This window comes from Phoenix dactylifera, chromosome 17 (assembly GCF_009389715.1).
Source record: "Phoenix dactylifera cultivar Barhee BC4 chromosome 17, palm_55x_up_171113_PBpolish2nd_filt_p, whole genome shotgun sequence".
Classification (NCBI taxonomy): Eukaryota; Viridiplantae; Streptophyta; class Magnoliopsida; order Arecales; family Arecaceae; genus Phoenix; species Phoenix dactylifera.
Window position 1 is genome coordinate 14,828,876 of NC_052408.1, and position 18,893 is coordinate 14,847,768.

The 18,893-nt window shown below is 41.1% G+C and overlaps 1 protein-coding gene across 2 annotated transcripts; it reads left to right on the forward strand.

Annotated features, from left to right (window-relative positions):
• The first annotated feature begins 6,105 nt into the window (after window positions 1-6,105).
• On the forward strand, window positions 6,106-17,852 carry LOC103719410 (acetyl-coenzyme A carboxylase carboxyl transferase subunit alpha, chloroplastic-like). 2 transcript variants are annotated; one of them, XM_008808633.4, is made up of 11 exons: window positions 6,106-6,362; window positions 6,692-7,245; window positions 9,341-9,415; window positions 12,143-12,250; window positions 12,345-12,505; window positions 12,842-12,956; window positions 13,083-13,237; window positions 13,836-13,887; window positions 13,975-14,043; window positions 16,422-16,499; window positions 16,599-17,852. In XM_008808633.4, the coding sequence occupies exons 2-11, from the start codon at window positions 6,874-6,876 to the stop codon at window positions 17,592-17,594; spliced, it is 2,181 nt and encodes a 726-aa protein (XP_008806855.1). In that variant the 5' UTR covers window positions 6,106-6,362; window positions 6,692-6,873; the 3' UTR covers window positions 17,595-17,852. The 2 variants fall into 2 exon arrangements, with proteins under 2 accessions (XP_008806855.1, XP_008806856.1); XM_008808634.3 differs by having other exon boundaries at window positions 6,169-6,362; window positions 6,797-7,245.
• The last annotated feature ends 1,041 nt before the right edge of the window (window positions 17,853-18,893 follow it).

The following is an 18,893-nucleotide window of genomic DNA, read 5'->3' on the forward strand; positions in this document are numbered from 1 at the left end:
GTGGTCTTTAAAGTTGACTATCAGCGAGCCATTCCGGGTAGGATATCTCCCGGATGAAGCCGGCTTCAAGGAGCTTGCCGACCTCCTCGGCTGCTGCTCGTTGTCGTTCAGGGGCGGCGCCTCGCTTCTTTTGTCGCACGGGCTTGCAGGTCGGCTTCACCTGAAGCCGGTGGACCATGACCTCCGGATCTATCCCCGGCATGTCTGCAGGCGACCATGCGAAGACATCCATATTGTCCCGTAGGAAGTTGACGAGGCGACTCCTCTTGTGTTCGCCAAGGCCAGAGCCGACCTGCACGGTTAGCTCGGAAAAGTTCTCTCGTAAGGGAACTTGAATTAACAACTCACCAGGCTCTACCCGCTCTTTCTGGGGGTTGACCCGTGCCTCCATAACTTCAGTTGAGGGCTGGTCAGTTGTTGGGGCAGGCACCTCGGCTGGTCGTCTTGCCTCGTGGGTCGCTAGGTAGCATCGCCTTGCCACCATTTAGTCCCCTCGAACTTCACCGACTCCCTGGCTGGTAGGAAATCGCATCAGCAGGTGGTGAGTTGAGACTACTGCTCGGAGGGCGTTGAGTCCTGGCCTTCCGAGGATGGCGTTGTAAACCGAGGGCAGGCGTATTACCAGGAAGCTCATGCCCACGGTACTTTCACGAGGGGCGAGCCCGGCTGTGACCAGAAGGTCGATCTCGCCCTCTACTGGGACTGAATCCCCAGTGAATCCAACTAGCGGAGCATTCATCCTCCGTAGCTGTTCTTTTGTCATCCCCATTTTACAATAAGCACCAAAATACAAAACATTCGCCGAGCTTCCATTATCAACCAGGATGCGTTTTACATCAAATTTATTTATGATCATGGAGATGACCACGGCGTCATCATGGGGGGTTTCGACTCCCTCTAGATCATCATCTGAGAAGGAGATGGCTTCAGAGGTGCGCGGGCGCTTCGAGGAGGCTTCTTCCCCTGAGGCTTCCCCAGCCGAGGTCCCGCCTCGGATAGTGTTGATGACGCCGGCGATGGGCCTGTTGGTATTTGAACCTTCAGGTTGTGCTGCTCCTTCGGCTGGCTTCTTCCCTTCACGCCGGCCTTGCACAAACCGATCGAGCACCCCTCGGCGAATGAGTGCTTCGATCTCATTTCGGAGCTGATAACACTCCTCGGTATCATGGCCGTGATCCCGGTGGAAACGGCAATACTTCCGGACATCACGCCGGATTCTGGTATCTGGCTTCGGAGGTGGGAGCCGGATGCAATCCCGACTCTCAATTTCCATGAGGATTTCAGCCCGAGGAGCATCGAGGGGAGTATACTTTTCATACCTCCCTTCGGGTGCACGGGCCTGCAGTGGGAACCTCGGGCGGAGTGGTGACCTCTGCTGTGGCGGTCCTCTCAACCGGGGTGGACTCTTCGGGCGGGGCGGATTCTTAGCTCGTCGCGGAGACGGGCTTCTGGGCTGGCCGCGCTCCTCGCGACGTCTCTTCTTGGGGTTTTGCTCGGTCCCGCCCCGCCTAACCGCCACGGCCTCTTCTGCCTTGGCATACTTCCGCGCCCGAGCGAACATCTCAGTGAGGTCCGCAGGAAAATTCTTCTCGATCGAGAAGAGGAATCTGTAGGACCGGGCTCCAGTCTTTAGTGCTGACATTGCGATGGACTGGTCAAGCTCCCGGACCTCCCATGTTGCGGCGGTGAATCGGTCCAAGTACTCTTTGAAGGATTCTTCCTCCTTTTGTTTAATGTCAAGGAGGGAGTCGGATGTCCGCCGCTGGGGCTGGCTGGCGGCAAAGTTGCCAGCAAATTGTCTGCCGAGCTGCTCAAAGGAGGAGACAGTACTCGGCTTCAGCCCGGTGAACCAAAGCCGGGCTGGCCCTCGGAGTGTCGCCGGAAAAGCTTTGCACATCATGGCCTCCGAGGCTCCTTGTAGGGCCATTAAGACCCGGTAACTCTCCAGGTGGTCAAGGGGATCAGCCTTGCCGTTGTAGGGCTCCACCTGGGGCATCTTGAACCGTAGTGGGACCGGTTCATCTTCGATCTCTGGGGAGAAGGGTGACTTCGTAGTGAACTCGAAGTCGTAATCACGTCCTGATTTTCTCCCGTGGAGTGCCTGGATTTGGCGCTCCAGCTTCTCGACCTTCTTGTCGAGTTCATCATTCTGGAGGATCGCTGCAGCGGTTCGCTCGAGCGCAGGTTGCCCTGGAACCGACTCAGCTTCTGAAGGCTGTGGCCAGCCTCCGTAGTCTCTGGCTGGGTGCTCTCTCCAGAGGGAGGCCTGGACTTGGGAGTCCTGACCTCGAAGGGGAAGTCCGCTTGTAGGAGGCTCCGGTTGAGCTGGAGCCGGAGGAGGCGGTGCCGTTGGGATGCCCCTGGGTTGCAAGCTTTGGACAGCGGTAGCCAAGGCTTGCACTTGTTGCACCAGGGCATCAAACTGCTCCGGCCGAACCTGAGGGGTTGACTCGGCCGGAGGTGGTGAGTTCCGGACGGAATGCTCAGGACTGGGTGGAAGACGTCGAGAGGCGTTGGAAGCCCCTTTGCTTCTTAGCTTCATGGCAGCGAACTCAGGCCCTTCCTCTAGCGCCAACTGTTGCTGGAAATTGGACCCGGGGGCCGCCGCGAAGCCGGGGAAGGAGGAGCTTCGGCGCCTGAGAGGGCAGACGGCGGGGCGCCGGCCGGCCGCGTCCTCCGCTGGGGAGTGGAAGAGAGCAAAGAGGGGTGGTGCGTCCAGTCCTGTCCTGTCCTGCAAAAAAGCCGGTGGCCGGGCTCCCCGGCGCCGGCCCTCCGATGCTTAAGTCAGAGGGGGAGTATGTGGAGAGAGCAAGCAGGAGAGCATTTGGATAAGATAAAGAAGATAAAGAGGATGATGTCCTCAATCGTGTCTGTGCTGTTTTCTTGTGTTTCAATCCTCCTCCCCCTTCTTCCCCCAGGTTCCCTTTTATAGAGGGATATTGTGTTACCCGGGAAGTGACAGGGGAATTTGTCCTCTTTTGTGATAATTGGGCACGATTTGGCTCATTAATGGCGTAGTAGAAAATAAGGCCGACTCAGACCGGAACCAGGGAGTTGTCACGGTCGATCGGACCTGTTGGAGTGGTTGAACCGCCGGCCGTGATGGGCCTGGGGTCCGTGGATGGTAAGTGCATTTATTACCGAATGAACCGACGGTCAGGGAGAGCCATACGCTTTGATGGTTCCGTGATCCGAAGATCGTCTTGAGCCGTGTTCATTAAATGACTGAGTGCATTGGAGACTTGAGGGAGTCTCATGCATTAATGGCAGGTCGTGCCGAATACCTGCGGAGGTCTTATGCCTTGATGGCTTGGAGATAGTGGCAGGTTGTAGTAGAGTCGCGTGTATAGCCGCCAGGCCTTTCGAGAAAGTTAGGCGGGGAGGAGTATTAGTGAAGGCATCGGCTCGGCAAGGGTGCCGAGCCGAGCCGGTCGCCCATAGGGGCGCCCTGTGGCGGGGTTGCTTCGAGTACTCCTGGTCGGCGCCCTTTGGGCGAACACCTTCTAGCCGAGCGCCTCTACTTGGCGCTGTCTCTAGTCAGCGCTTTCTAGTTGAGCGCTTCTCTGGTCGGCGTCTGCTGGTCGGCTCTTCCTATCCGAGCATCTCTACTTGGTTATTTTGATTGGGCGCCTCTTGGCGCTCTCTCCGGTCGGCGCCCTTTAGTCGAGCGCCTTCCTGGTCGGCATTCTTTGGCCGAGCATCCTCCTGGTCGGCGCTCTTTGGCCGAGCGCCTCCGTGGCGGTATGACTTGGGGTTTTTCCCCCAACAATCATCATCAGATCTCTTTCCTGATCCTGCCTATAGATGGACAAAATCCTTTGGAGGTTAGCTGAGTATATCATCTGGGAAGGGCCTCTTGATATGGTAAGTGCCCAATCTCCCAACTCTTAAAGCACTATCATTTTTCTCCCTAAGAAATCCACTTATAAGATAAATATAGAGAGGTGAGTCTATTAGTTACTCCCTTTTTCTCTCTCTCTCTCATTTCCATGTTTCTCTTCTCTGATTTACCAGTGTAGCTTCGACAATGTCAAGGGCTCTATCAATTGGTCATAACCAGTTTTTTTTTTTCCAACCCCTCATCATCGTCCCCTTTTCTCCATCATCTTTCATCTTTTTCTGTCAAATTTCAACTTCAAATCTACTCTAAATCAAGGCCTTTGTCACGCCGTCGCCGACCTCTCCCTCCCAGCATCACCTCCTCATCTTGTTGAGGATGATACCGTGAGCAGTAGGTCGAGCTCATCGTTGAAAATCTTGAGGAGGTATCCAAAGTCAAACTACCACGTATGAAATATTAATAAAGTTAATGTGTGTATCATCCAGACATATACTATGTATTAACAAAATTATATTGTTGACTATGTGTTACCTTGATTTGAGGTATATGTTAATAAAGTGTAGGTATGTATCAAGAAAATAATAGGTGGGTATCTGAAAGCTGTTAAGTATGTTTCATCATACCGAGAAAGCTCATATATGTATGGGAAAGTATAAGAAAAATAATTATTTGAACTTTTACTACCTCAATTTGAGATAAAAGCATAAGATATGTATCTATAATAAAGTGGGTAAGTATCAATCTTTTGTTAAATCGTAGCACAGTCGGTTACCAACCTGGACGCCTATGCCAAGAGTCGGTTACCTACCATGACTCTTATGCCACGGTCTCCCCCTCTCAACGAAGCCTAAGCATCGAGGTCTCCCTCCAGACCACCACCCCGCATGCCAATGCAAAGGAAAGGAGGGAGATCCCTTCAAATTTCTTAAGGTAGGCGTGACCCGAGATTAATCTAATCAGATCGATCTATTTAAGTAGGATCTTGTCACTCCTCTCGCAAGAGGAGGAGCTAATAGATCAAAACGAAAAGGATATTAGATTTTGTAGCGATATAACAGCAATGGTGTTGTCTAAAGAGGAAGAGAAGATGGGATAATTAAGCTCTATTTGGGAGAGTTGTTGGCAGTAGAGCTTTTGGAAGTAGAGCCGTTGGAAATAGAGCTTTCTGAAGTAGGAATTTTATAAAAAGTTGTTTAATATTTGTTAACTACATTTCTAAAGTGTTGTGCTACTTTAACATGTGTTTGGTAAAAAAATTGAGAAAGCACTTTTGGTATGACAAAATGATCATAAAGAAGATTGCTTAGTATGGAGAAGTACATACTTGTCCAAATAATTATTCGATTAGAAATATTGCACTTGAACGAAAGATACACAAAATTCTGATCAGACTTGTACGCTACCGAGGGAGCAAAAATCTTTTTATATCAACAAGAATTATGGAGCACAGGGGTCCAAACAACGTAGATGACATTTCTCGAGAAACCCTCAATATATTGAATGCCTTAAAAACCCAGAACCAGAAGTACGCAAGAAAAACCCAAAAGCGATATTGTCAAACAAACAGCCCACTATATGTATCCACCGTCAAACTAGGTTTTCACTTTTTGGGCAATCATTGTTGCTATCTTACCTGATTGGGCCCGAAAGCGGACCATGTCAGGTCTTCGGGGTGAAAGACCATCACGGTCATTTGTGCAGCAACCGCCCGATCATATTTGGGAGATACACAATCACGTGCAATTAAAGTGGCTCGGGGGTATGACTAGGACCTATTTGTATGAAAGATCATGATGGTTTTTCATGCAAAAGACCTAACTTAGCTCCACCTTAGGATGATTAGCAAGACAACTTAGGATGATTTCATTCTAGATCCCTAATGAATATGACCCACCTAATAATTTCTCCTCGAATTCAAGTAGTGGAGATCTGATCTTTTGTTTTACATTGATTCCACCTTGGGCAATTAAGTAGCCATTTTTTTATCAAAAAAAGAAAGAAAAAGCCATTCATGTGGCAAGCATCTATGATGCATAATCGACAGGTCAAATGATGCAAGTATGATGGTTGGATCTGCCGCACGGATTACTGCGCAAACAAGAGACAACAGGCAGTCCAAATCTGGGTGGCCGCGGGACCCAATCTACCCGGACAAGTGGTCGCGCACGGCATCCATTCCCGTGCGCAAACCATCCATTTCTCCATCGCCTGCTGCACGGCGATTCACGCGAACAAAAGTCTACGCGGCATCGGATCCCTGCGCGAATCTCGAAGCCACACGGCTCCGCACGGACAATCTGGTGCGCGGAGGCGCACACAAAGCGGGAGGACCCTGGCTCTCCCCGCTTCGGAGTTATCGCCCAACCCCTTTCCTGCCCTGGGATCATCGTAGGGCCGTTTCCTATTTCCTTTGTTTCCTTTAAATGATCAGAACCCTAATCTCGAGATCTCCGGAGCTTAATGTTTCTTCGGACTGCTCTTAGTCGATAGATAGTAGGGAAGCTGGATCGTGGAATTTGAGGTAACCACTTGTGATTTTAGGAATTCTCCCAGTTCTCTTGCGTTCGATTTCGATTTTTAAGTTATTTGGAGATTTCGAGAGATTTCAGGTGCATGGATTTATCATGTCGAAATCAATGGCCGTGAAATCGGTCGTCATGTCAATAAAGTTGATTATTTTATGAATTATGTGGTTGTTGGAAGTAAGAATATTCATAAATTTTTTGAAGTTTTCACAGAAAATTTATGTCCGCATGTCCGTGATCTTTTTTGCTGACATGCTGTTTTGATTCTTATTTCCTTATTCTTTTGTTCATGATTTGCTGATTATAAAAGTTTGGCTACATGTAGAATGACGCATTCAACGGGAACTGTACTTGGATTCGGAATCTTTCTCTGTTGTAAGATGCGAGGGATTTTTCCTTAGCTTCTTATGTGCTACTTCTCCTGATACAGGGATGCAGCATTCGGGGTTCAGATCATATTTGGCATAAAAGAGTTTACAGATCCTAGAGAAAATTGGGATTTTGGATATGAATTCGCTGTCCCTTTCACCTGTTGTCAATGGTGGAGAGAGCTGTAGTTTTGTTTCTGGATCACATATTAATCTACGGAAGACTTCCCTAGCTGCTGATCTTCAGAGGAGTCCATTTAATGGAATTAGGGGAGCTTGGTTGAAGCATTTAGGACTGTCTACAGCTACAAATGGGCGCAGGTTCTCTGTTTGTTCAAAGGTCAGAAAGGTACAGAAGCATGAGTATCCCTGGCCAGATGATATCGATCCAAATCTGAAAAGCGGACACTTAAGTTATTTGTCTCACTTCAAGCCTGCAATGGAGAAACCAAAGCCGGTTACCCTTCCTTTCGAGAAGCCATTAATTGATTTGGAAAAGAAGATCATCGATGTGAGCTATTTTTTCATCAGGCTATATATTTAATACTTTAAGCACCTTTTACTTTTATTGTATATTGTATTCAAGTTTTGGTGCTAATATGCTAACCTAACTATTATTAACAGGCCTGATTCTATCTATTGATACCAATATCCTGTATCTTAAAAGAGTTATAGATGTATTTAAGTTCAATATCTTGGCATCTTTCCATGGGCATGAATAAAAAATTGCTTTGTCGTTGATTTTAATCTTAGTGAGGTAAATAATAGTGATCCTACCAAAAGATGTTGTATGTTAATTCTGTCGAGTAGTATTTACACAAGCAACTCAAATAAGTAAAATACCATAAATCATATGTATTGAGCACCGTGTGATCATAATATCAAGCATTTATAAGTATTAGAATTTTGTTTTATCTCAAACTATCTATATAACAGTAAATTATGCTTTCTCATTTCATTCTCGTGAGAAAAAGGGCATATTGATCATAAAAAAATGTTTCTATAAATTGCTTTGTTATCGTCATGAAAGATAAAAATGTTGATTTGTAAAATGAAGGAAAAACTAGTGTCTCAGCATAAAACTCTCAAAACAAACCTAGTGATTCCCACAACAGACCTGTGAACCCTCCTAATGTAGTTGATATATTGTGGGGTTAGAGTGGTTCCCCTTGTTGGCAATGTTTTAAGATGCGAAAGGCATCCTTTAGGCGACATTTTAAGATGTGAAAGGCATCCTTTAGGACCAACTAATGAGATTAGTAAATCTAGGGACCTAAATAGCTAATGCATTGTCAATTCATGGGCACCATTAGGTCCAAACAACAAAACATAAAATGGACTAACCATGTTTTTCTATTGAAGACTTTCTCCATGTCCAATTTTTAAAAAGATACTGCTAGTCTTACTTCCTACTGCAGTAATCAGTTTTTCTTTATTCCAGTCAATACTGTATCAAGCATCTGTTTCTTTTTTTACACATTTTCATGAATCAGGCAAAATGGATATCTTGGAAACGTGTTGCTTATTCTATGTGAGAGGGCTCTGGATACCAACTCTCCGTTGGCTTGGGTTAAGACTACTACATTTGTAATTTTTATTTCCTCTAAGGCACTTCATTTTGGCAGGATTGATTTCTAAATCATGCATCCATTGCTATGAAACTTATGAATAACTCTCAGTAGAATATAAAGCTCAGCCCACTGAGCCTCAAGCTAAATCTACATCAGTTGCATAAATTACATTAATCTTTTCTCATCCAATTCATAATGTAAATATCCTTTGTTAAGTATTACAACTGATGTTGTGCCAATTAAAAAAAAAGTAGTAGAACTGAGGGGATTTCGAGACTATCATCATTAGGCATGCAAATACGGCTACCAGTGTGCAACCTCCTATTTGAAGAATTTATCCTTTGATTTCTTTTCTTTTCTTCTGTATTTCATAGACAACTTCATTTCTTTAGGGAATTAATATTGTTTTTAGTATTTCTACAGCAGAGAAGGTAGTTTTCTTATGATATAAGAAGTTAGAATTTCGCATTCTTGAGAGACATGGTAGGCTGTGATGCTTCATTTGGTAATGGCTCACATAGATTCCAGGTGCACTTCAAAGGTCTTTATCATAGTTGGGCCCAAAAACTCACGAGGGTTCTGACTTTCATGTGTTAGTTTTTTCCTAGATGTGCACAAGATGGGAAACAGTGGCAAGGAAACCTAGCGCTGTTGCGTTGCCTAACTAGAATTTGAAAATCTTAATTTTCCTCCTTAGTACACATTTACGCAAAATATGCCAATTTAGAGCCACCCTTTGGTATTCATAGTCTCTTTTGGTAATGTAAATGATCATGGTCAATTCTTCTTTTAATGAGTAAACATTATATCTTTTGGTGGCAGTACTGCAGATTATGGATTTATCAGAAGTAATAATTAAGATTTATCCAATGCTTCTTAAGCAACGATGTAATATAGGACTTGAATTGGTTAATCTTGAATATTTAATAATTGCAAATGTTGCAGAAAAATAATTGCTAGCCACCCTTCTCTTCATGTTTTTCTTTATGATTAACAAGCCATTCATTTCTTGCTCTTGTCTCTTCCTTTATACAGGTGCGGAAGATGGCAGAGGAAACTGGTTTGGACTTCAGTGATCAAATTAACTTATTGGAAAGCAAGTATCAGCAGGTTCGTTACATACTTATGCCATAACTGTTGATATTAAATAAATAAAAGGAAATCAACATCGAGATGGCAATTAGCAATATTATCATTGCATGAAATCTTGATATTCTTCTCAGTATATTCATTGCTATTTTCAGACATTTCATGCATTTGTGATTTATGAATTTTGTTGATACATAATGGGTGACCATGACAAGCGAGAAATTTGAAAGACAAGAAGCATTAGAAAATAACATTGCATGTTATGTTTACTAATCTCAATCACTAATTAATGCTTGGTACCACATGGTTATTGCATTTTTTGTGCGATGAGCAGAAATAAGAAAGAAAGGGGAAATTGACATTAATCAAGAAAAAGGGAGAACATCAAATAGCTTTGGAAGTTTATATGAATTTCTGACAAATCAGATCTTAATGACCTAAACTTGATGGTAGATCTTCTTAGTGGTTTCCTATCATAGGTTACAGCTTTATTACCTATCATGCACCATAAAATAATGTAGATAACATGAGTTAGTCTGTGTTTTCTGGTCATCCTATGACTGATATTCGTATTTGACTAACACACCTAAAATAGAACTTGTAGATTTTGACAAAATATTATGTTCAAAGTATTAGATCATCAAAATCCTATTTTAGGATGATAAGAAATGATTTTTGATGTGCTATCGACCGAGCATGATTATGGTTGCTTGATCTTATGTACTATTGGATTTGTCCTGCATTGCCATTTTAGTGTGATCTACAGGATGAAGACCCCAAAATTGTCAGATGCGTGTCTAGATTGCGACAATAAGAAAAAGAAGTTATATGATTTGTTGGTTATAAAATATTCATTTATGAAGGCCTCTCTGTGCTATCTGAGCATACATAGTGATTTGTCCCTTTGATCAGTAGGAAAAAAGTATTATTTAGTTCATTATGTCTTGTTTCTACATGGGAGGATTGGGGATAAGGTTTCTTCATTATAAATGAGAATGGTGGTACAACGAAGAGGTCTAGAAGCTGGACATATGAGAAGGCAGAGGTGAGAGAAAGAGAAAGGAAATCGTTCCTTTCACCCTGCACCAAAAAAATAAAAATAAAAAACATTTCAGTTAATATGCTTATTCTCTAATTTTGTGTGATGCAGCTGCGACTCTTCTCAAGTCAGTAACAACAGTAACTATATAGAGTTTGCAAATTAGTAAATATTTAATAACCAGTGCTTTTTGACACTATTCATATCATTCATCATATCCAAATATCAAATATCAAATATTCATATCATTCATCATATTCAAGTATTAGATCGTCAAAATCCTATTTTAGGATGATAAGAAATGATTCTTGATGTGCTATCGACCGAACATGATTATGGTTGCTTGATCTTATGTACTATTGGATTTGTCCTGCATTGCCATTTTAGTGTGATCTACAGGATGAAGATCCCAAAATTGTCAGATGCGTGTCTAGGTTGCGACAATAAGAAAAAGAAGTTATGTGATTTGTTGGTTATAAAATATTCATTTATGAAGGCCTCTCTGTGCTATCTGAGCATACATAGTGATTTATCCCTTTGATCAGTAGGAAAAAAGTATTATTTAGTTCATTATGCCTTGTTTCTACATGGGAGGATTGGGGATAAGGTTTCTTCATTATAAATGAGAATGGTGGTACAACGAAGAGGTCTAGAAGCTGGACATCTGAGAAGGCAGAGGTGAAAGAAAGAGAAAGGAAATTGTTCCTTTCACCCTGCACCAAAAAAAATAAAAAAGAAAAAACCGTTTCAGTTAATATGCTTATTATCTAATTTTGTATGATGCAGCTGTGACTCTTCTCAAGTCAGTAACGACAGTAACTATATAGAGTTTGCAAGTTAGTAAATATTTAATAACCAGTGCTTTTTGACTATATTCATATCATTCATCATATCCAAATATCAAATACTTGATAGATTGTGATTTTTGTTCCCTACCTGGAATTTCTTGAAGATTATCCTTGAAAGTGTTGATGTTTCTGCTTTTCCCATATAGACATGAGCTTGCAATTCAACATTACAAGTATGACTACCGATTAGCTTCTCATTAGTCAGCTTACATGGAAAGGAGCTGGATAGAGAGAATTGTTTCTGACTGTAGCACGATAAGTAGCTTTAGGACGATCATGTGAAGTCACTTGATAGATTTTGCAAATTAAGTCAATTGCCACAATCACAATTACAAACTGTTTTAATTAGCACTGTCAACAAAAACAAAGTTACTAGGACCAGAAATATGCCTTGTCAGTGCTTGGTGCTGTATGGTTCAGATTTAAGTGGAAGAAATCAATCTGAGATATAGTCAGTCCCAAATATCAAGGACCGAAATATTTTTAGGATTTGAACTTAATGGTAATCCCCAAATTATATGCAGTCCTGCACTCGTTCAGTTCATTTATAGTTTTTCCTGCACTATTGATGCTAAGCTTATTCTCACATCATAAGACAATGCTGTGTGGTTGACTTCGTTATTTGGTTCTAAAGGCAAGTATCAATGGGTAGTTTCTGCAATTTCACATAAGCAAATGCTCAATTTCTAACCATCTAGCATGTTGGTCAAATTTTAAAAGTTATATTGCACATATTCTTGTAATCTGCTTTCTTGTCAGATTCCATGATTTTAAAGTTGTCAACTCTTCTGTGTTTGAGTTCTCAACTTTATATGGTACTTAATCTGAGTGAAATCTATTTCTCATGCACAATTTGTACAGGCCCTGAAAGATCTATACACACATTTAACTCCAATCCAACGCTTAAGTATTGCTCGCCATCCCAACAGGCCAACATTTCTTGATCACGTTTTAAACATTACTGATAAGGTATTTTCTCTCACCTCATGCTTTTATTGGTCTGCGCTGTGCTTTTTTGCATATTTGCTTGGCATTGATGGATTTTTTTGTATAAATTGTGAAGTGGGTTGAGCTCCATGGAGACCGTGCCGGTTATGATGATCCTGCCATTGTCACAGGTCTTGGAAGCATAGATGGCAAGAGTTATATGTTTATTGGCCATCAGAAAGGCAGAAACACAAAGGAAAATATTCAGCGCAATTTTGGAATGCCAACTCCACATGGGTAATGAATAGATTTTCCTATGCTAATAATGCCTTTTTGATAAATAGAGGCTTCTTTACTGCAGCAACATATATTTTTAACACTTACAGTGATTATCAAAATGGCCTGGGGCTTTCCTATATTAGTTTAAGAATTTGTTGAAACATTGTGGGTAAGCGTAATTGTTAGGCCATTTAGCTTCACAATAATTTTTCAGTATTTTACTGGGACAGTGACAAAATAAAATATGCAGAATCCTTTAAGGCATTCTCCAAGATAGTTCTCACATTAGGTTTTAAATGATTTATTGTACTGAAGTACACAAGGGGCTCATTAAACATATGCGTTCCTATGTAGCTATCGGAAGGCTTTGCGCATGATGAAGTATGCTGATCATCATGGGTTTCCCATCATCACATTTATTGACACACCTGGGGCGTATGCTGATCTTAAATCTGAAGAACTTGGTCAGGTATCATAGTTTCTTCTACCACTTCCCCACTGATGAGGGTGTTTCTTTCTTTGCGAATCACAGAATATTCTATGTTTCTTAAAGGTGGGTTACTGTTGCTTATTTCACTTGATTCAATACATGTAGGGAGAAGCAATAGCTCAAAATTTGAGGACTATGTTTGGCCTAAAGGTTCCAATTGTCACTGTTGTTATTGGAGAGGGTGGCTCTGGTGGTGCTCTTGCTATTGGCTGTGCAAATAAAATATTCATGTTGGAGAACTCTGTCTTTTATGTTGCCAGGTAATCTAACATTGTCCTATGCATTGTGCAACAGAGATGCTTGTCTAAGTTGAACATGACTTGAGTTTTCGATCAGAAGTACTCTAAAATACTCTTCTGCAAGCTATGAGATGTGGACAGTCAAGTTAGGCTCATTGTCCACAAGGTTTTTATGATCGAACTGAATGTAAGGATTCCACATGATCCACAGTGGAGCGAAAAGGACCAGACTTTGGGAAATTTGCCATGCTTCAGACCTGTATCCATGTCTTCATGATTCATGAGACTCCTGTCTCTGTTTTGACCATATATGGGCCAAAACAAGCTTTATAATTTTACAAAAATCATATTAATATGGTCATAGGGCTTCTAACTGTTTATCTTTGATCTCATTCTACTTAATTGTCCATCCATGTTCTCTAAAAGAAATATTCCTTGCAACTGCCCTGTTGTGGGAAAATGGCACATCATGACTGCCTGTCATATATTAATTTTATTCTTCTGGTATCATGTGAAACTATCTTGGCACATCAAAAAATATATATTTTTGATGTATGCATGCAATATTTATGTTAACTTCTCATGTGATATCTGTATTTGTGTGCTCTGTTGTATGCAGCCCGGAAGCATGTGCTGCAATACTGTGGAAGACCTCATCAGCAGCTCCTATGGTACGGTACAAGATCTGTGTGATCTCTGTAATTCCTGTAACCTCAGTCACTTGCTCTGACATTAATATTTTGCAATCACTTGTCCAGGCAGCTGAAAAACTAAGGATCACGGCTGCTGAATTGTGTAAACTCAAAATTGCTGATGGAATTATTCCGGTAAGTCTTCATAAGTTTCTTGACACCGACTTTATGCTACCATCTGAAGCTCTTGAATGCCAAAAATACCATTGAAGATTGATGGTCGGACCATAAAGTATCACTTTTTGTGGAAAAGTATTGTAGAAATAATTAAAATGAACTGGTACATTGCATAAAGGGTTTGAACTTTGAAGACCCTCGTTAGTTGGGGTTTTCAAAATCTTTTTGGAGGATTGGAAAAGAAGGGAGCCTGTGAAGACCTGGATACAGGTATTGAGATGGATCTTTGGCTCAGTACATGGAAGAAGCATATGTACATACCCATGAAAATAGTGAATATCCATAAGCCAAGTAGGAGTAGATGGGAAAATTTGATGTCCTGGTTATGATTGTAGGTCATGTTTTTTTTTTTCCATATTCTGTTTGGCCGATTAGGTTAACATAAAAAAATGACCAACTTGATGCAATTGTGGATTAATAGATCAGATTGAAGGTGCTTGATATATGATTAAATGTCCAAATGTTTCATATTTCAATAAAGTTTTAAGAGGTTTTCTCTTCTCTTGTCAAGAGATAGTTGATAACTTTGACTGCTGGTGTTTTTTGTGACATTTTAAGGAACCTCAGGTAGTGTTTTGCAATGGCTCAACTATGTGATGGCTTCAATTTCTCCTGACCTTTGTTTACTGGCTAATTTCTTCTTATATAGATTTTAGCTATTTTTTCCCCAGACACTTCGTGCATCAGAGCCATTTCCCTATCTTTCTTACTAATCTTTTCTATTTATATTCAACTTTTCTTGTTCAAACACAACCAAATTATAGGCCAGTTAAATTTCCAGCTACTTGTACATACGACCCAGGAAACTCTCCACTGAAAAATTATCTTGCAAATCTCCTTGGAAACCATTTATTCCAACCTAAATGCCCAGAATTAACAAATAAAGCTCGTATCTTCTATAAATTTTAGAAGTAGAGTTGCCTGATGTCCATTTCTTGCATCAAATATTGCTCCAGATTATATATTCATTTGCCCCACTTGTTGAATTCATCTCTGAGGCATGTCGTTCATAAAACCTTGAATTTATTTTATTCTAATCACTTTTTGCACCCAAATCCCCCTCCCTCACCCCTCCGCATGACAAACCACCAAGAGAGGTAGGGATAGGGGGATTTAGTTTTGTTTCCATGGTGCCAATTACTGGATTTCCTCAGAATTCTTCCATGTTGAGTGGTGCTTGCGTCATTTGACTCATTTTGCTTGTGGGATTGAGCTGACATGGTTTTGGACTGCAATTTTTGGTTGCATTCTGATACCGTGCAGAAAAAAAAAGGATAAAAAGTTGCAAAAAAAGGAAGAAAAAGGGAAAACTTCTTTGCAACTTTATTGCAAGACTGGCGTGTATTACCTTGTAAAGCTCCTTAAAATAGTCAAAGGTGTTGTCAATCATGTTGGAGTTTAGAATGAATTTAATAAGTTTTAACCTATATAGGAAAATTAAATTTTATGTAATGTATTAATTTTGTCGTGCATGGATGAACCGTGTGTTAGGATAGCAAAGAAGGTACGAATGTCGGGCAGGTATGTTGCTTCTGCTTGAAATGAAATAAATCATCTTCCAGCCATGAACTATATTTTTTTTGGACTGAAAGCATCCTTCAAACCATTAAACCATGATAACACTAACAGCACAGGATTTTCCATGAAACCTGCTTGGGGGAGGGGGAATTAACTCCATAATATGCATTGTTTCCATAAGTAAAAAAGGACTACATGACGCATTTTTGAAGCATCTTTATACCAGATCACCACAAGCCTTAGAGATGATCCTTATTATCATATTAGATGTAGAAGTACGAGCATCGGCATTCAAATATTGTCTGGCCTTGAGTTTGCAATTCCTTTATGTCAAATACCTAAGCTGTGCGCTAAAACTTGTTGAGCAACTGTTACATGACTTTCAGTTACTTGACAATTATAGTCAATATTATTCATGTTTCTTTAGAGTTCTAACTGAATTGCTGTTGCTTAAACATTTGAAAGCCATTGCCATACATATGATGTGTACCATGTGATCATTCATTATTCATTGATGAGAAGAGCTTAATTTTTTACTATTTTCATAATTATCTATTAAGTTAACTTGTTGGATATTTTATCAATCATGGTTGGTGTTTGCTTCGTATAAATTTGATAGCTTTACAATCGCTCTTTCTTTAGCTGTCTTGAGTTATTTCATCTTTTTTTTTTTTTTGAAGAGCTATAATAGTCCACTATACGGTCATTTCTAATTTAGCAATATTAAAAAGCATTTGTAGAAATTTTTGCTAATATTTTGAGTTTTAATTTTATGTGTACATCTCTGTTTACATGTACAAGTTTTTTATGTCTTTCAGGAACCTCTAGGTGGTGCGCACACTGATCCATCTTGGACTTCCCAACAGATAAAGCTTATGGTCACAAAAGCCATGGAGGTATATGTTGTTTTATCATTTTGTGCCCATAAACTAAACTATTCATCAAGACTTGAGATATTCTGCAAAAGCATTGAGATACCATTTTATGTTATTCAGGAGCTTGGAGTTATGGATATAGATGGGTTGCTAAGCCAACGACATCTGAAATTCCGGGCACTTGGGGGATTTGTGGAAGGTGAGCCGGTGGATCCAGAGAAGAAACACGGCATGAAGAAGAAGGAAGCTGGCCTCGCTCAAATCACAGCTGATATAGAGACAGAAATTGAAAATCTCAAGAAGACAACAAAAGAAGCCAAGGGCAAGTCTCTAGCTCCCATCATCTCGGACGAGGCTATAGAGAAACTGATGCAAGAAGTAGATAAGGAAATGACAAATGCCTTTATTGCAATGGGCCTGCAAGAGAAGCTGGAAGCTCTGAAGATGGAGCTGTCCGAATCTCCTGACACCCCTGATCAGACACTTAGTCCTTCATTGAAGGAAAAGGTAGACAGGCTGATGCAAGAATTTAAGCATAATTTATCCTACCCTGGATCCTATATGGCATTAAAGCAGAAGCTTGAGATGTTATCAGAGGCTAGCAGGATGAAGGAGCAGAGGATGAAGGGAGAGAAGCTGAAGAAAGAGATCAATGAGAAACTCCAAGAGCAGGCAAAGGGAAAGATGGAGATTCTTAGAAAGGCATGGGAGAAGGCAGCAAAGGGAGAGAAATTGGATGAAAATCAGATCGAGGAGGTAGAAAAGGCCAAGGAAGAGCTGAAGGAGATGCTAAAGTCAGTGAACCTGGAGGTGGTGGGACCAGGGAAGAAGATAGTGCCCACCGCCCCACCGGGCCTAGAGGAGATATTAACAAAGGCAGATGATGTGATAAAGAAAGAAATAGAGGCAGTGATCAGTAAAGCAGGGTTAAGAGGGAAGGTAGATGAATTAAAGGCAGAGATAGCGAGTGGTGCAAGTAAAGAAAAGGTGGAAAATTTGCTGAAGGAGATAAGAGAAGGAATCGCTGCTGTAATGGATACAATGGATCTGAAGAAGAAGGTTGAAAGTACTGTGGAATCACCAGTACAGGAAACAGTTGGTGCTAGTAGCTCTTAAGGGATGAGGTATTAAATTCATGCTAGACTTGATGTTGTTTATGGATATCTGTGGAAGTCATTCCCGCAATAGTTTGAGGATTTTTTTTCCGTCCTTGATTTTTCTCTATGATGGTGAACTTATTTGAGATTGATTTACGAATTATGTTGGGCATCTGTCTCTCAGGTTCTTTAACGCTGGAAAATGTACTGAAATGTTTGATGCAGAGGAACAAATAAGTTTGATAAATAAAAATTTCGATATGTGTTAGTAGATTTAGTCTAGCAGTCTTAGTTTCTTGCAGAGGAACAATTAGTTTCCTTGAGCCCAAGTTGCTTGCTGTTAATCGATGAGCTTGTTAAGCACACATATCGATCAATCTGTTAATACTAGTTGGAAGAAGCATAAACTTGTTGGTAAAAAAACAAGAAACTATCATCTGGTGTTATCAGGAGTCAGATTGATCTTCTCATTTGGAATACATATTTTCCCCATTTGATTTTTTTTCCCCCTCATCCTTCTCTTCAGCATTGCCGTTGATGCTCTGAGAGTTTCTTCAATCCTGGAGGAAAGATGTCACCAAGCTATTAACAAGTATTCCGCGAGGATAATGCTTGTCCAGCAGAGTGCAGCAGCCATCTCAAACATTGTAATGGGAGTCCATCTAAGAGCAATCTCCTGCTTGTACCATTGGAAAATGTTAGGTCGTTCGAAAACAACATACTTGGCTAGTTTCTATTTTCTAAATACCTGCGCATGCGGTATTTTCATCTCCTTCATATGTTTAAAGATTTATTTTGTCAGGTCTCGACGCAACGACGAGAAGATCATCAATTATTTACACATTTCGATCATTGTAGAGCAGTGAAGATCAAGATTCCACACCCTCTTGATGGATTTTTTGAAGGCATGATATAGTCAAATGGCTAAGTGTTCTCTCATTAACAAGGAAAAATGTTTGACGGATGTTCTAGCTCATAACCCCTTCATTAAACCTCTATCGGATTATAAATCTCCTTTTTTTTATTCACATCTTTAGCATGCCCTGGTTCGCCTTTCTTAAGCCTTGTATACGTATGTCCAACCAAGACACATCACATCCCATTTTTGATCCTATTATTTTTCTGTGTAACCACCTAATTAGCCCAGCATTTTTTTTTTGAAGGAGAAAAATATAGTGCTAATTACATGGGTTCGACCTAATTAGCACTATTTACTGCATGATTATCATGATAAGCCAAGAAAAACTCAGCCTAAGACTCGTCTGAAGAAAATGATGAACGATTCAACTATTCATTTATGTCACATGCATTATAGATG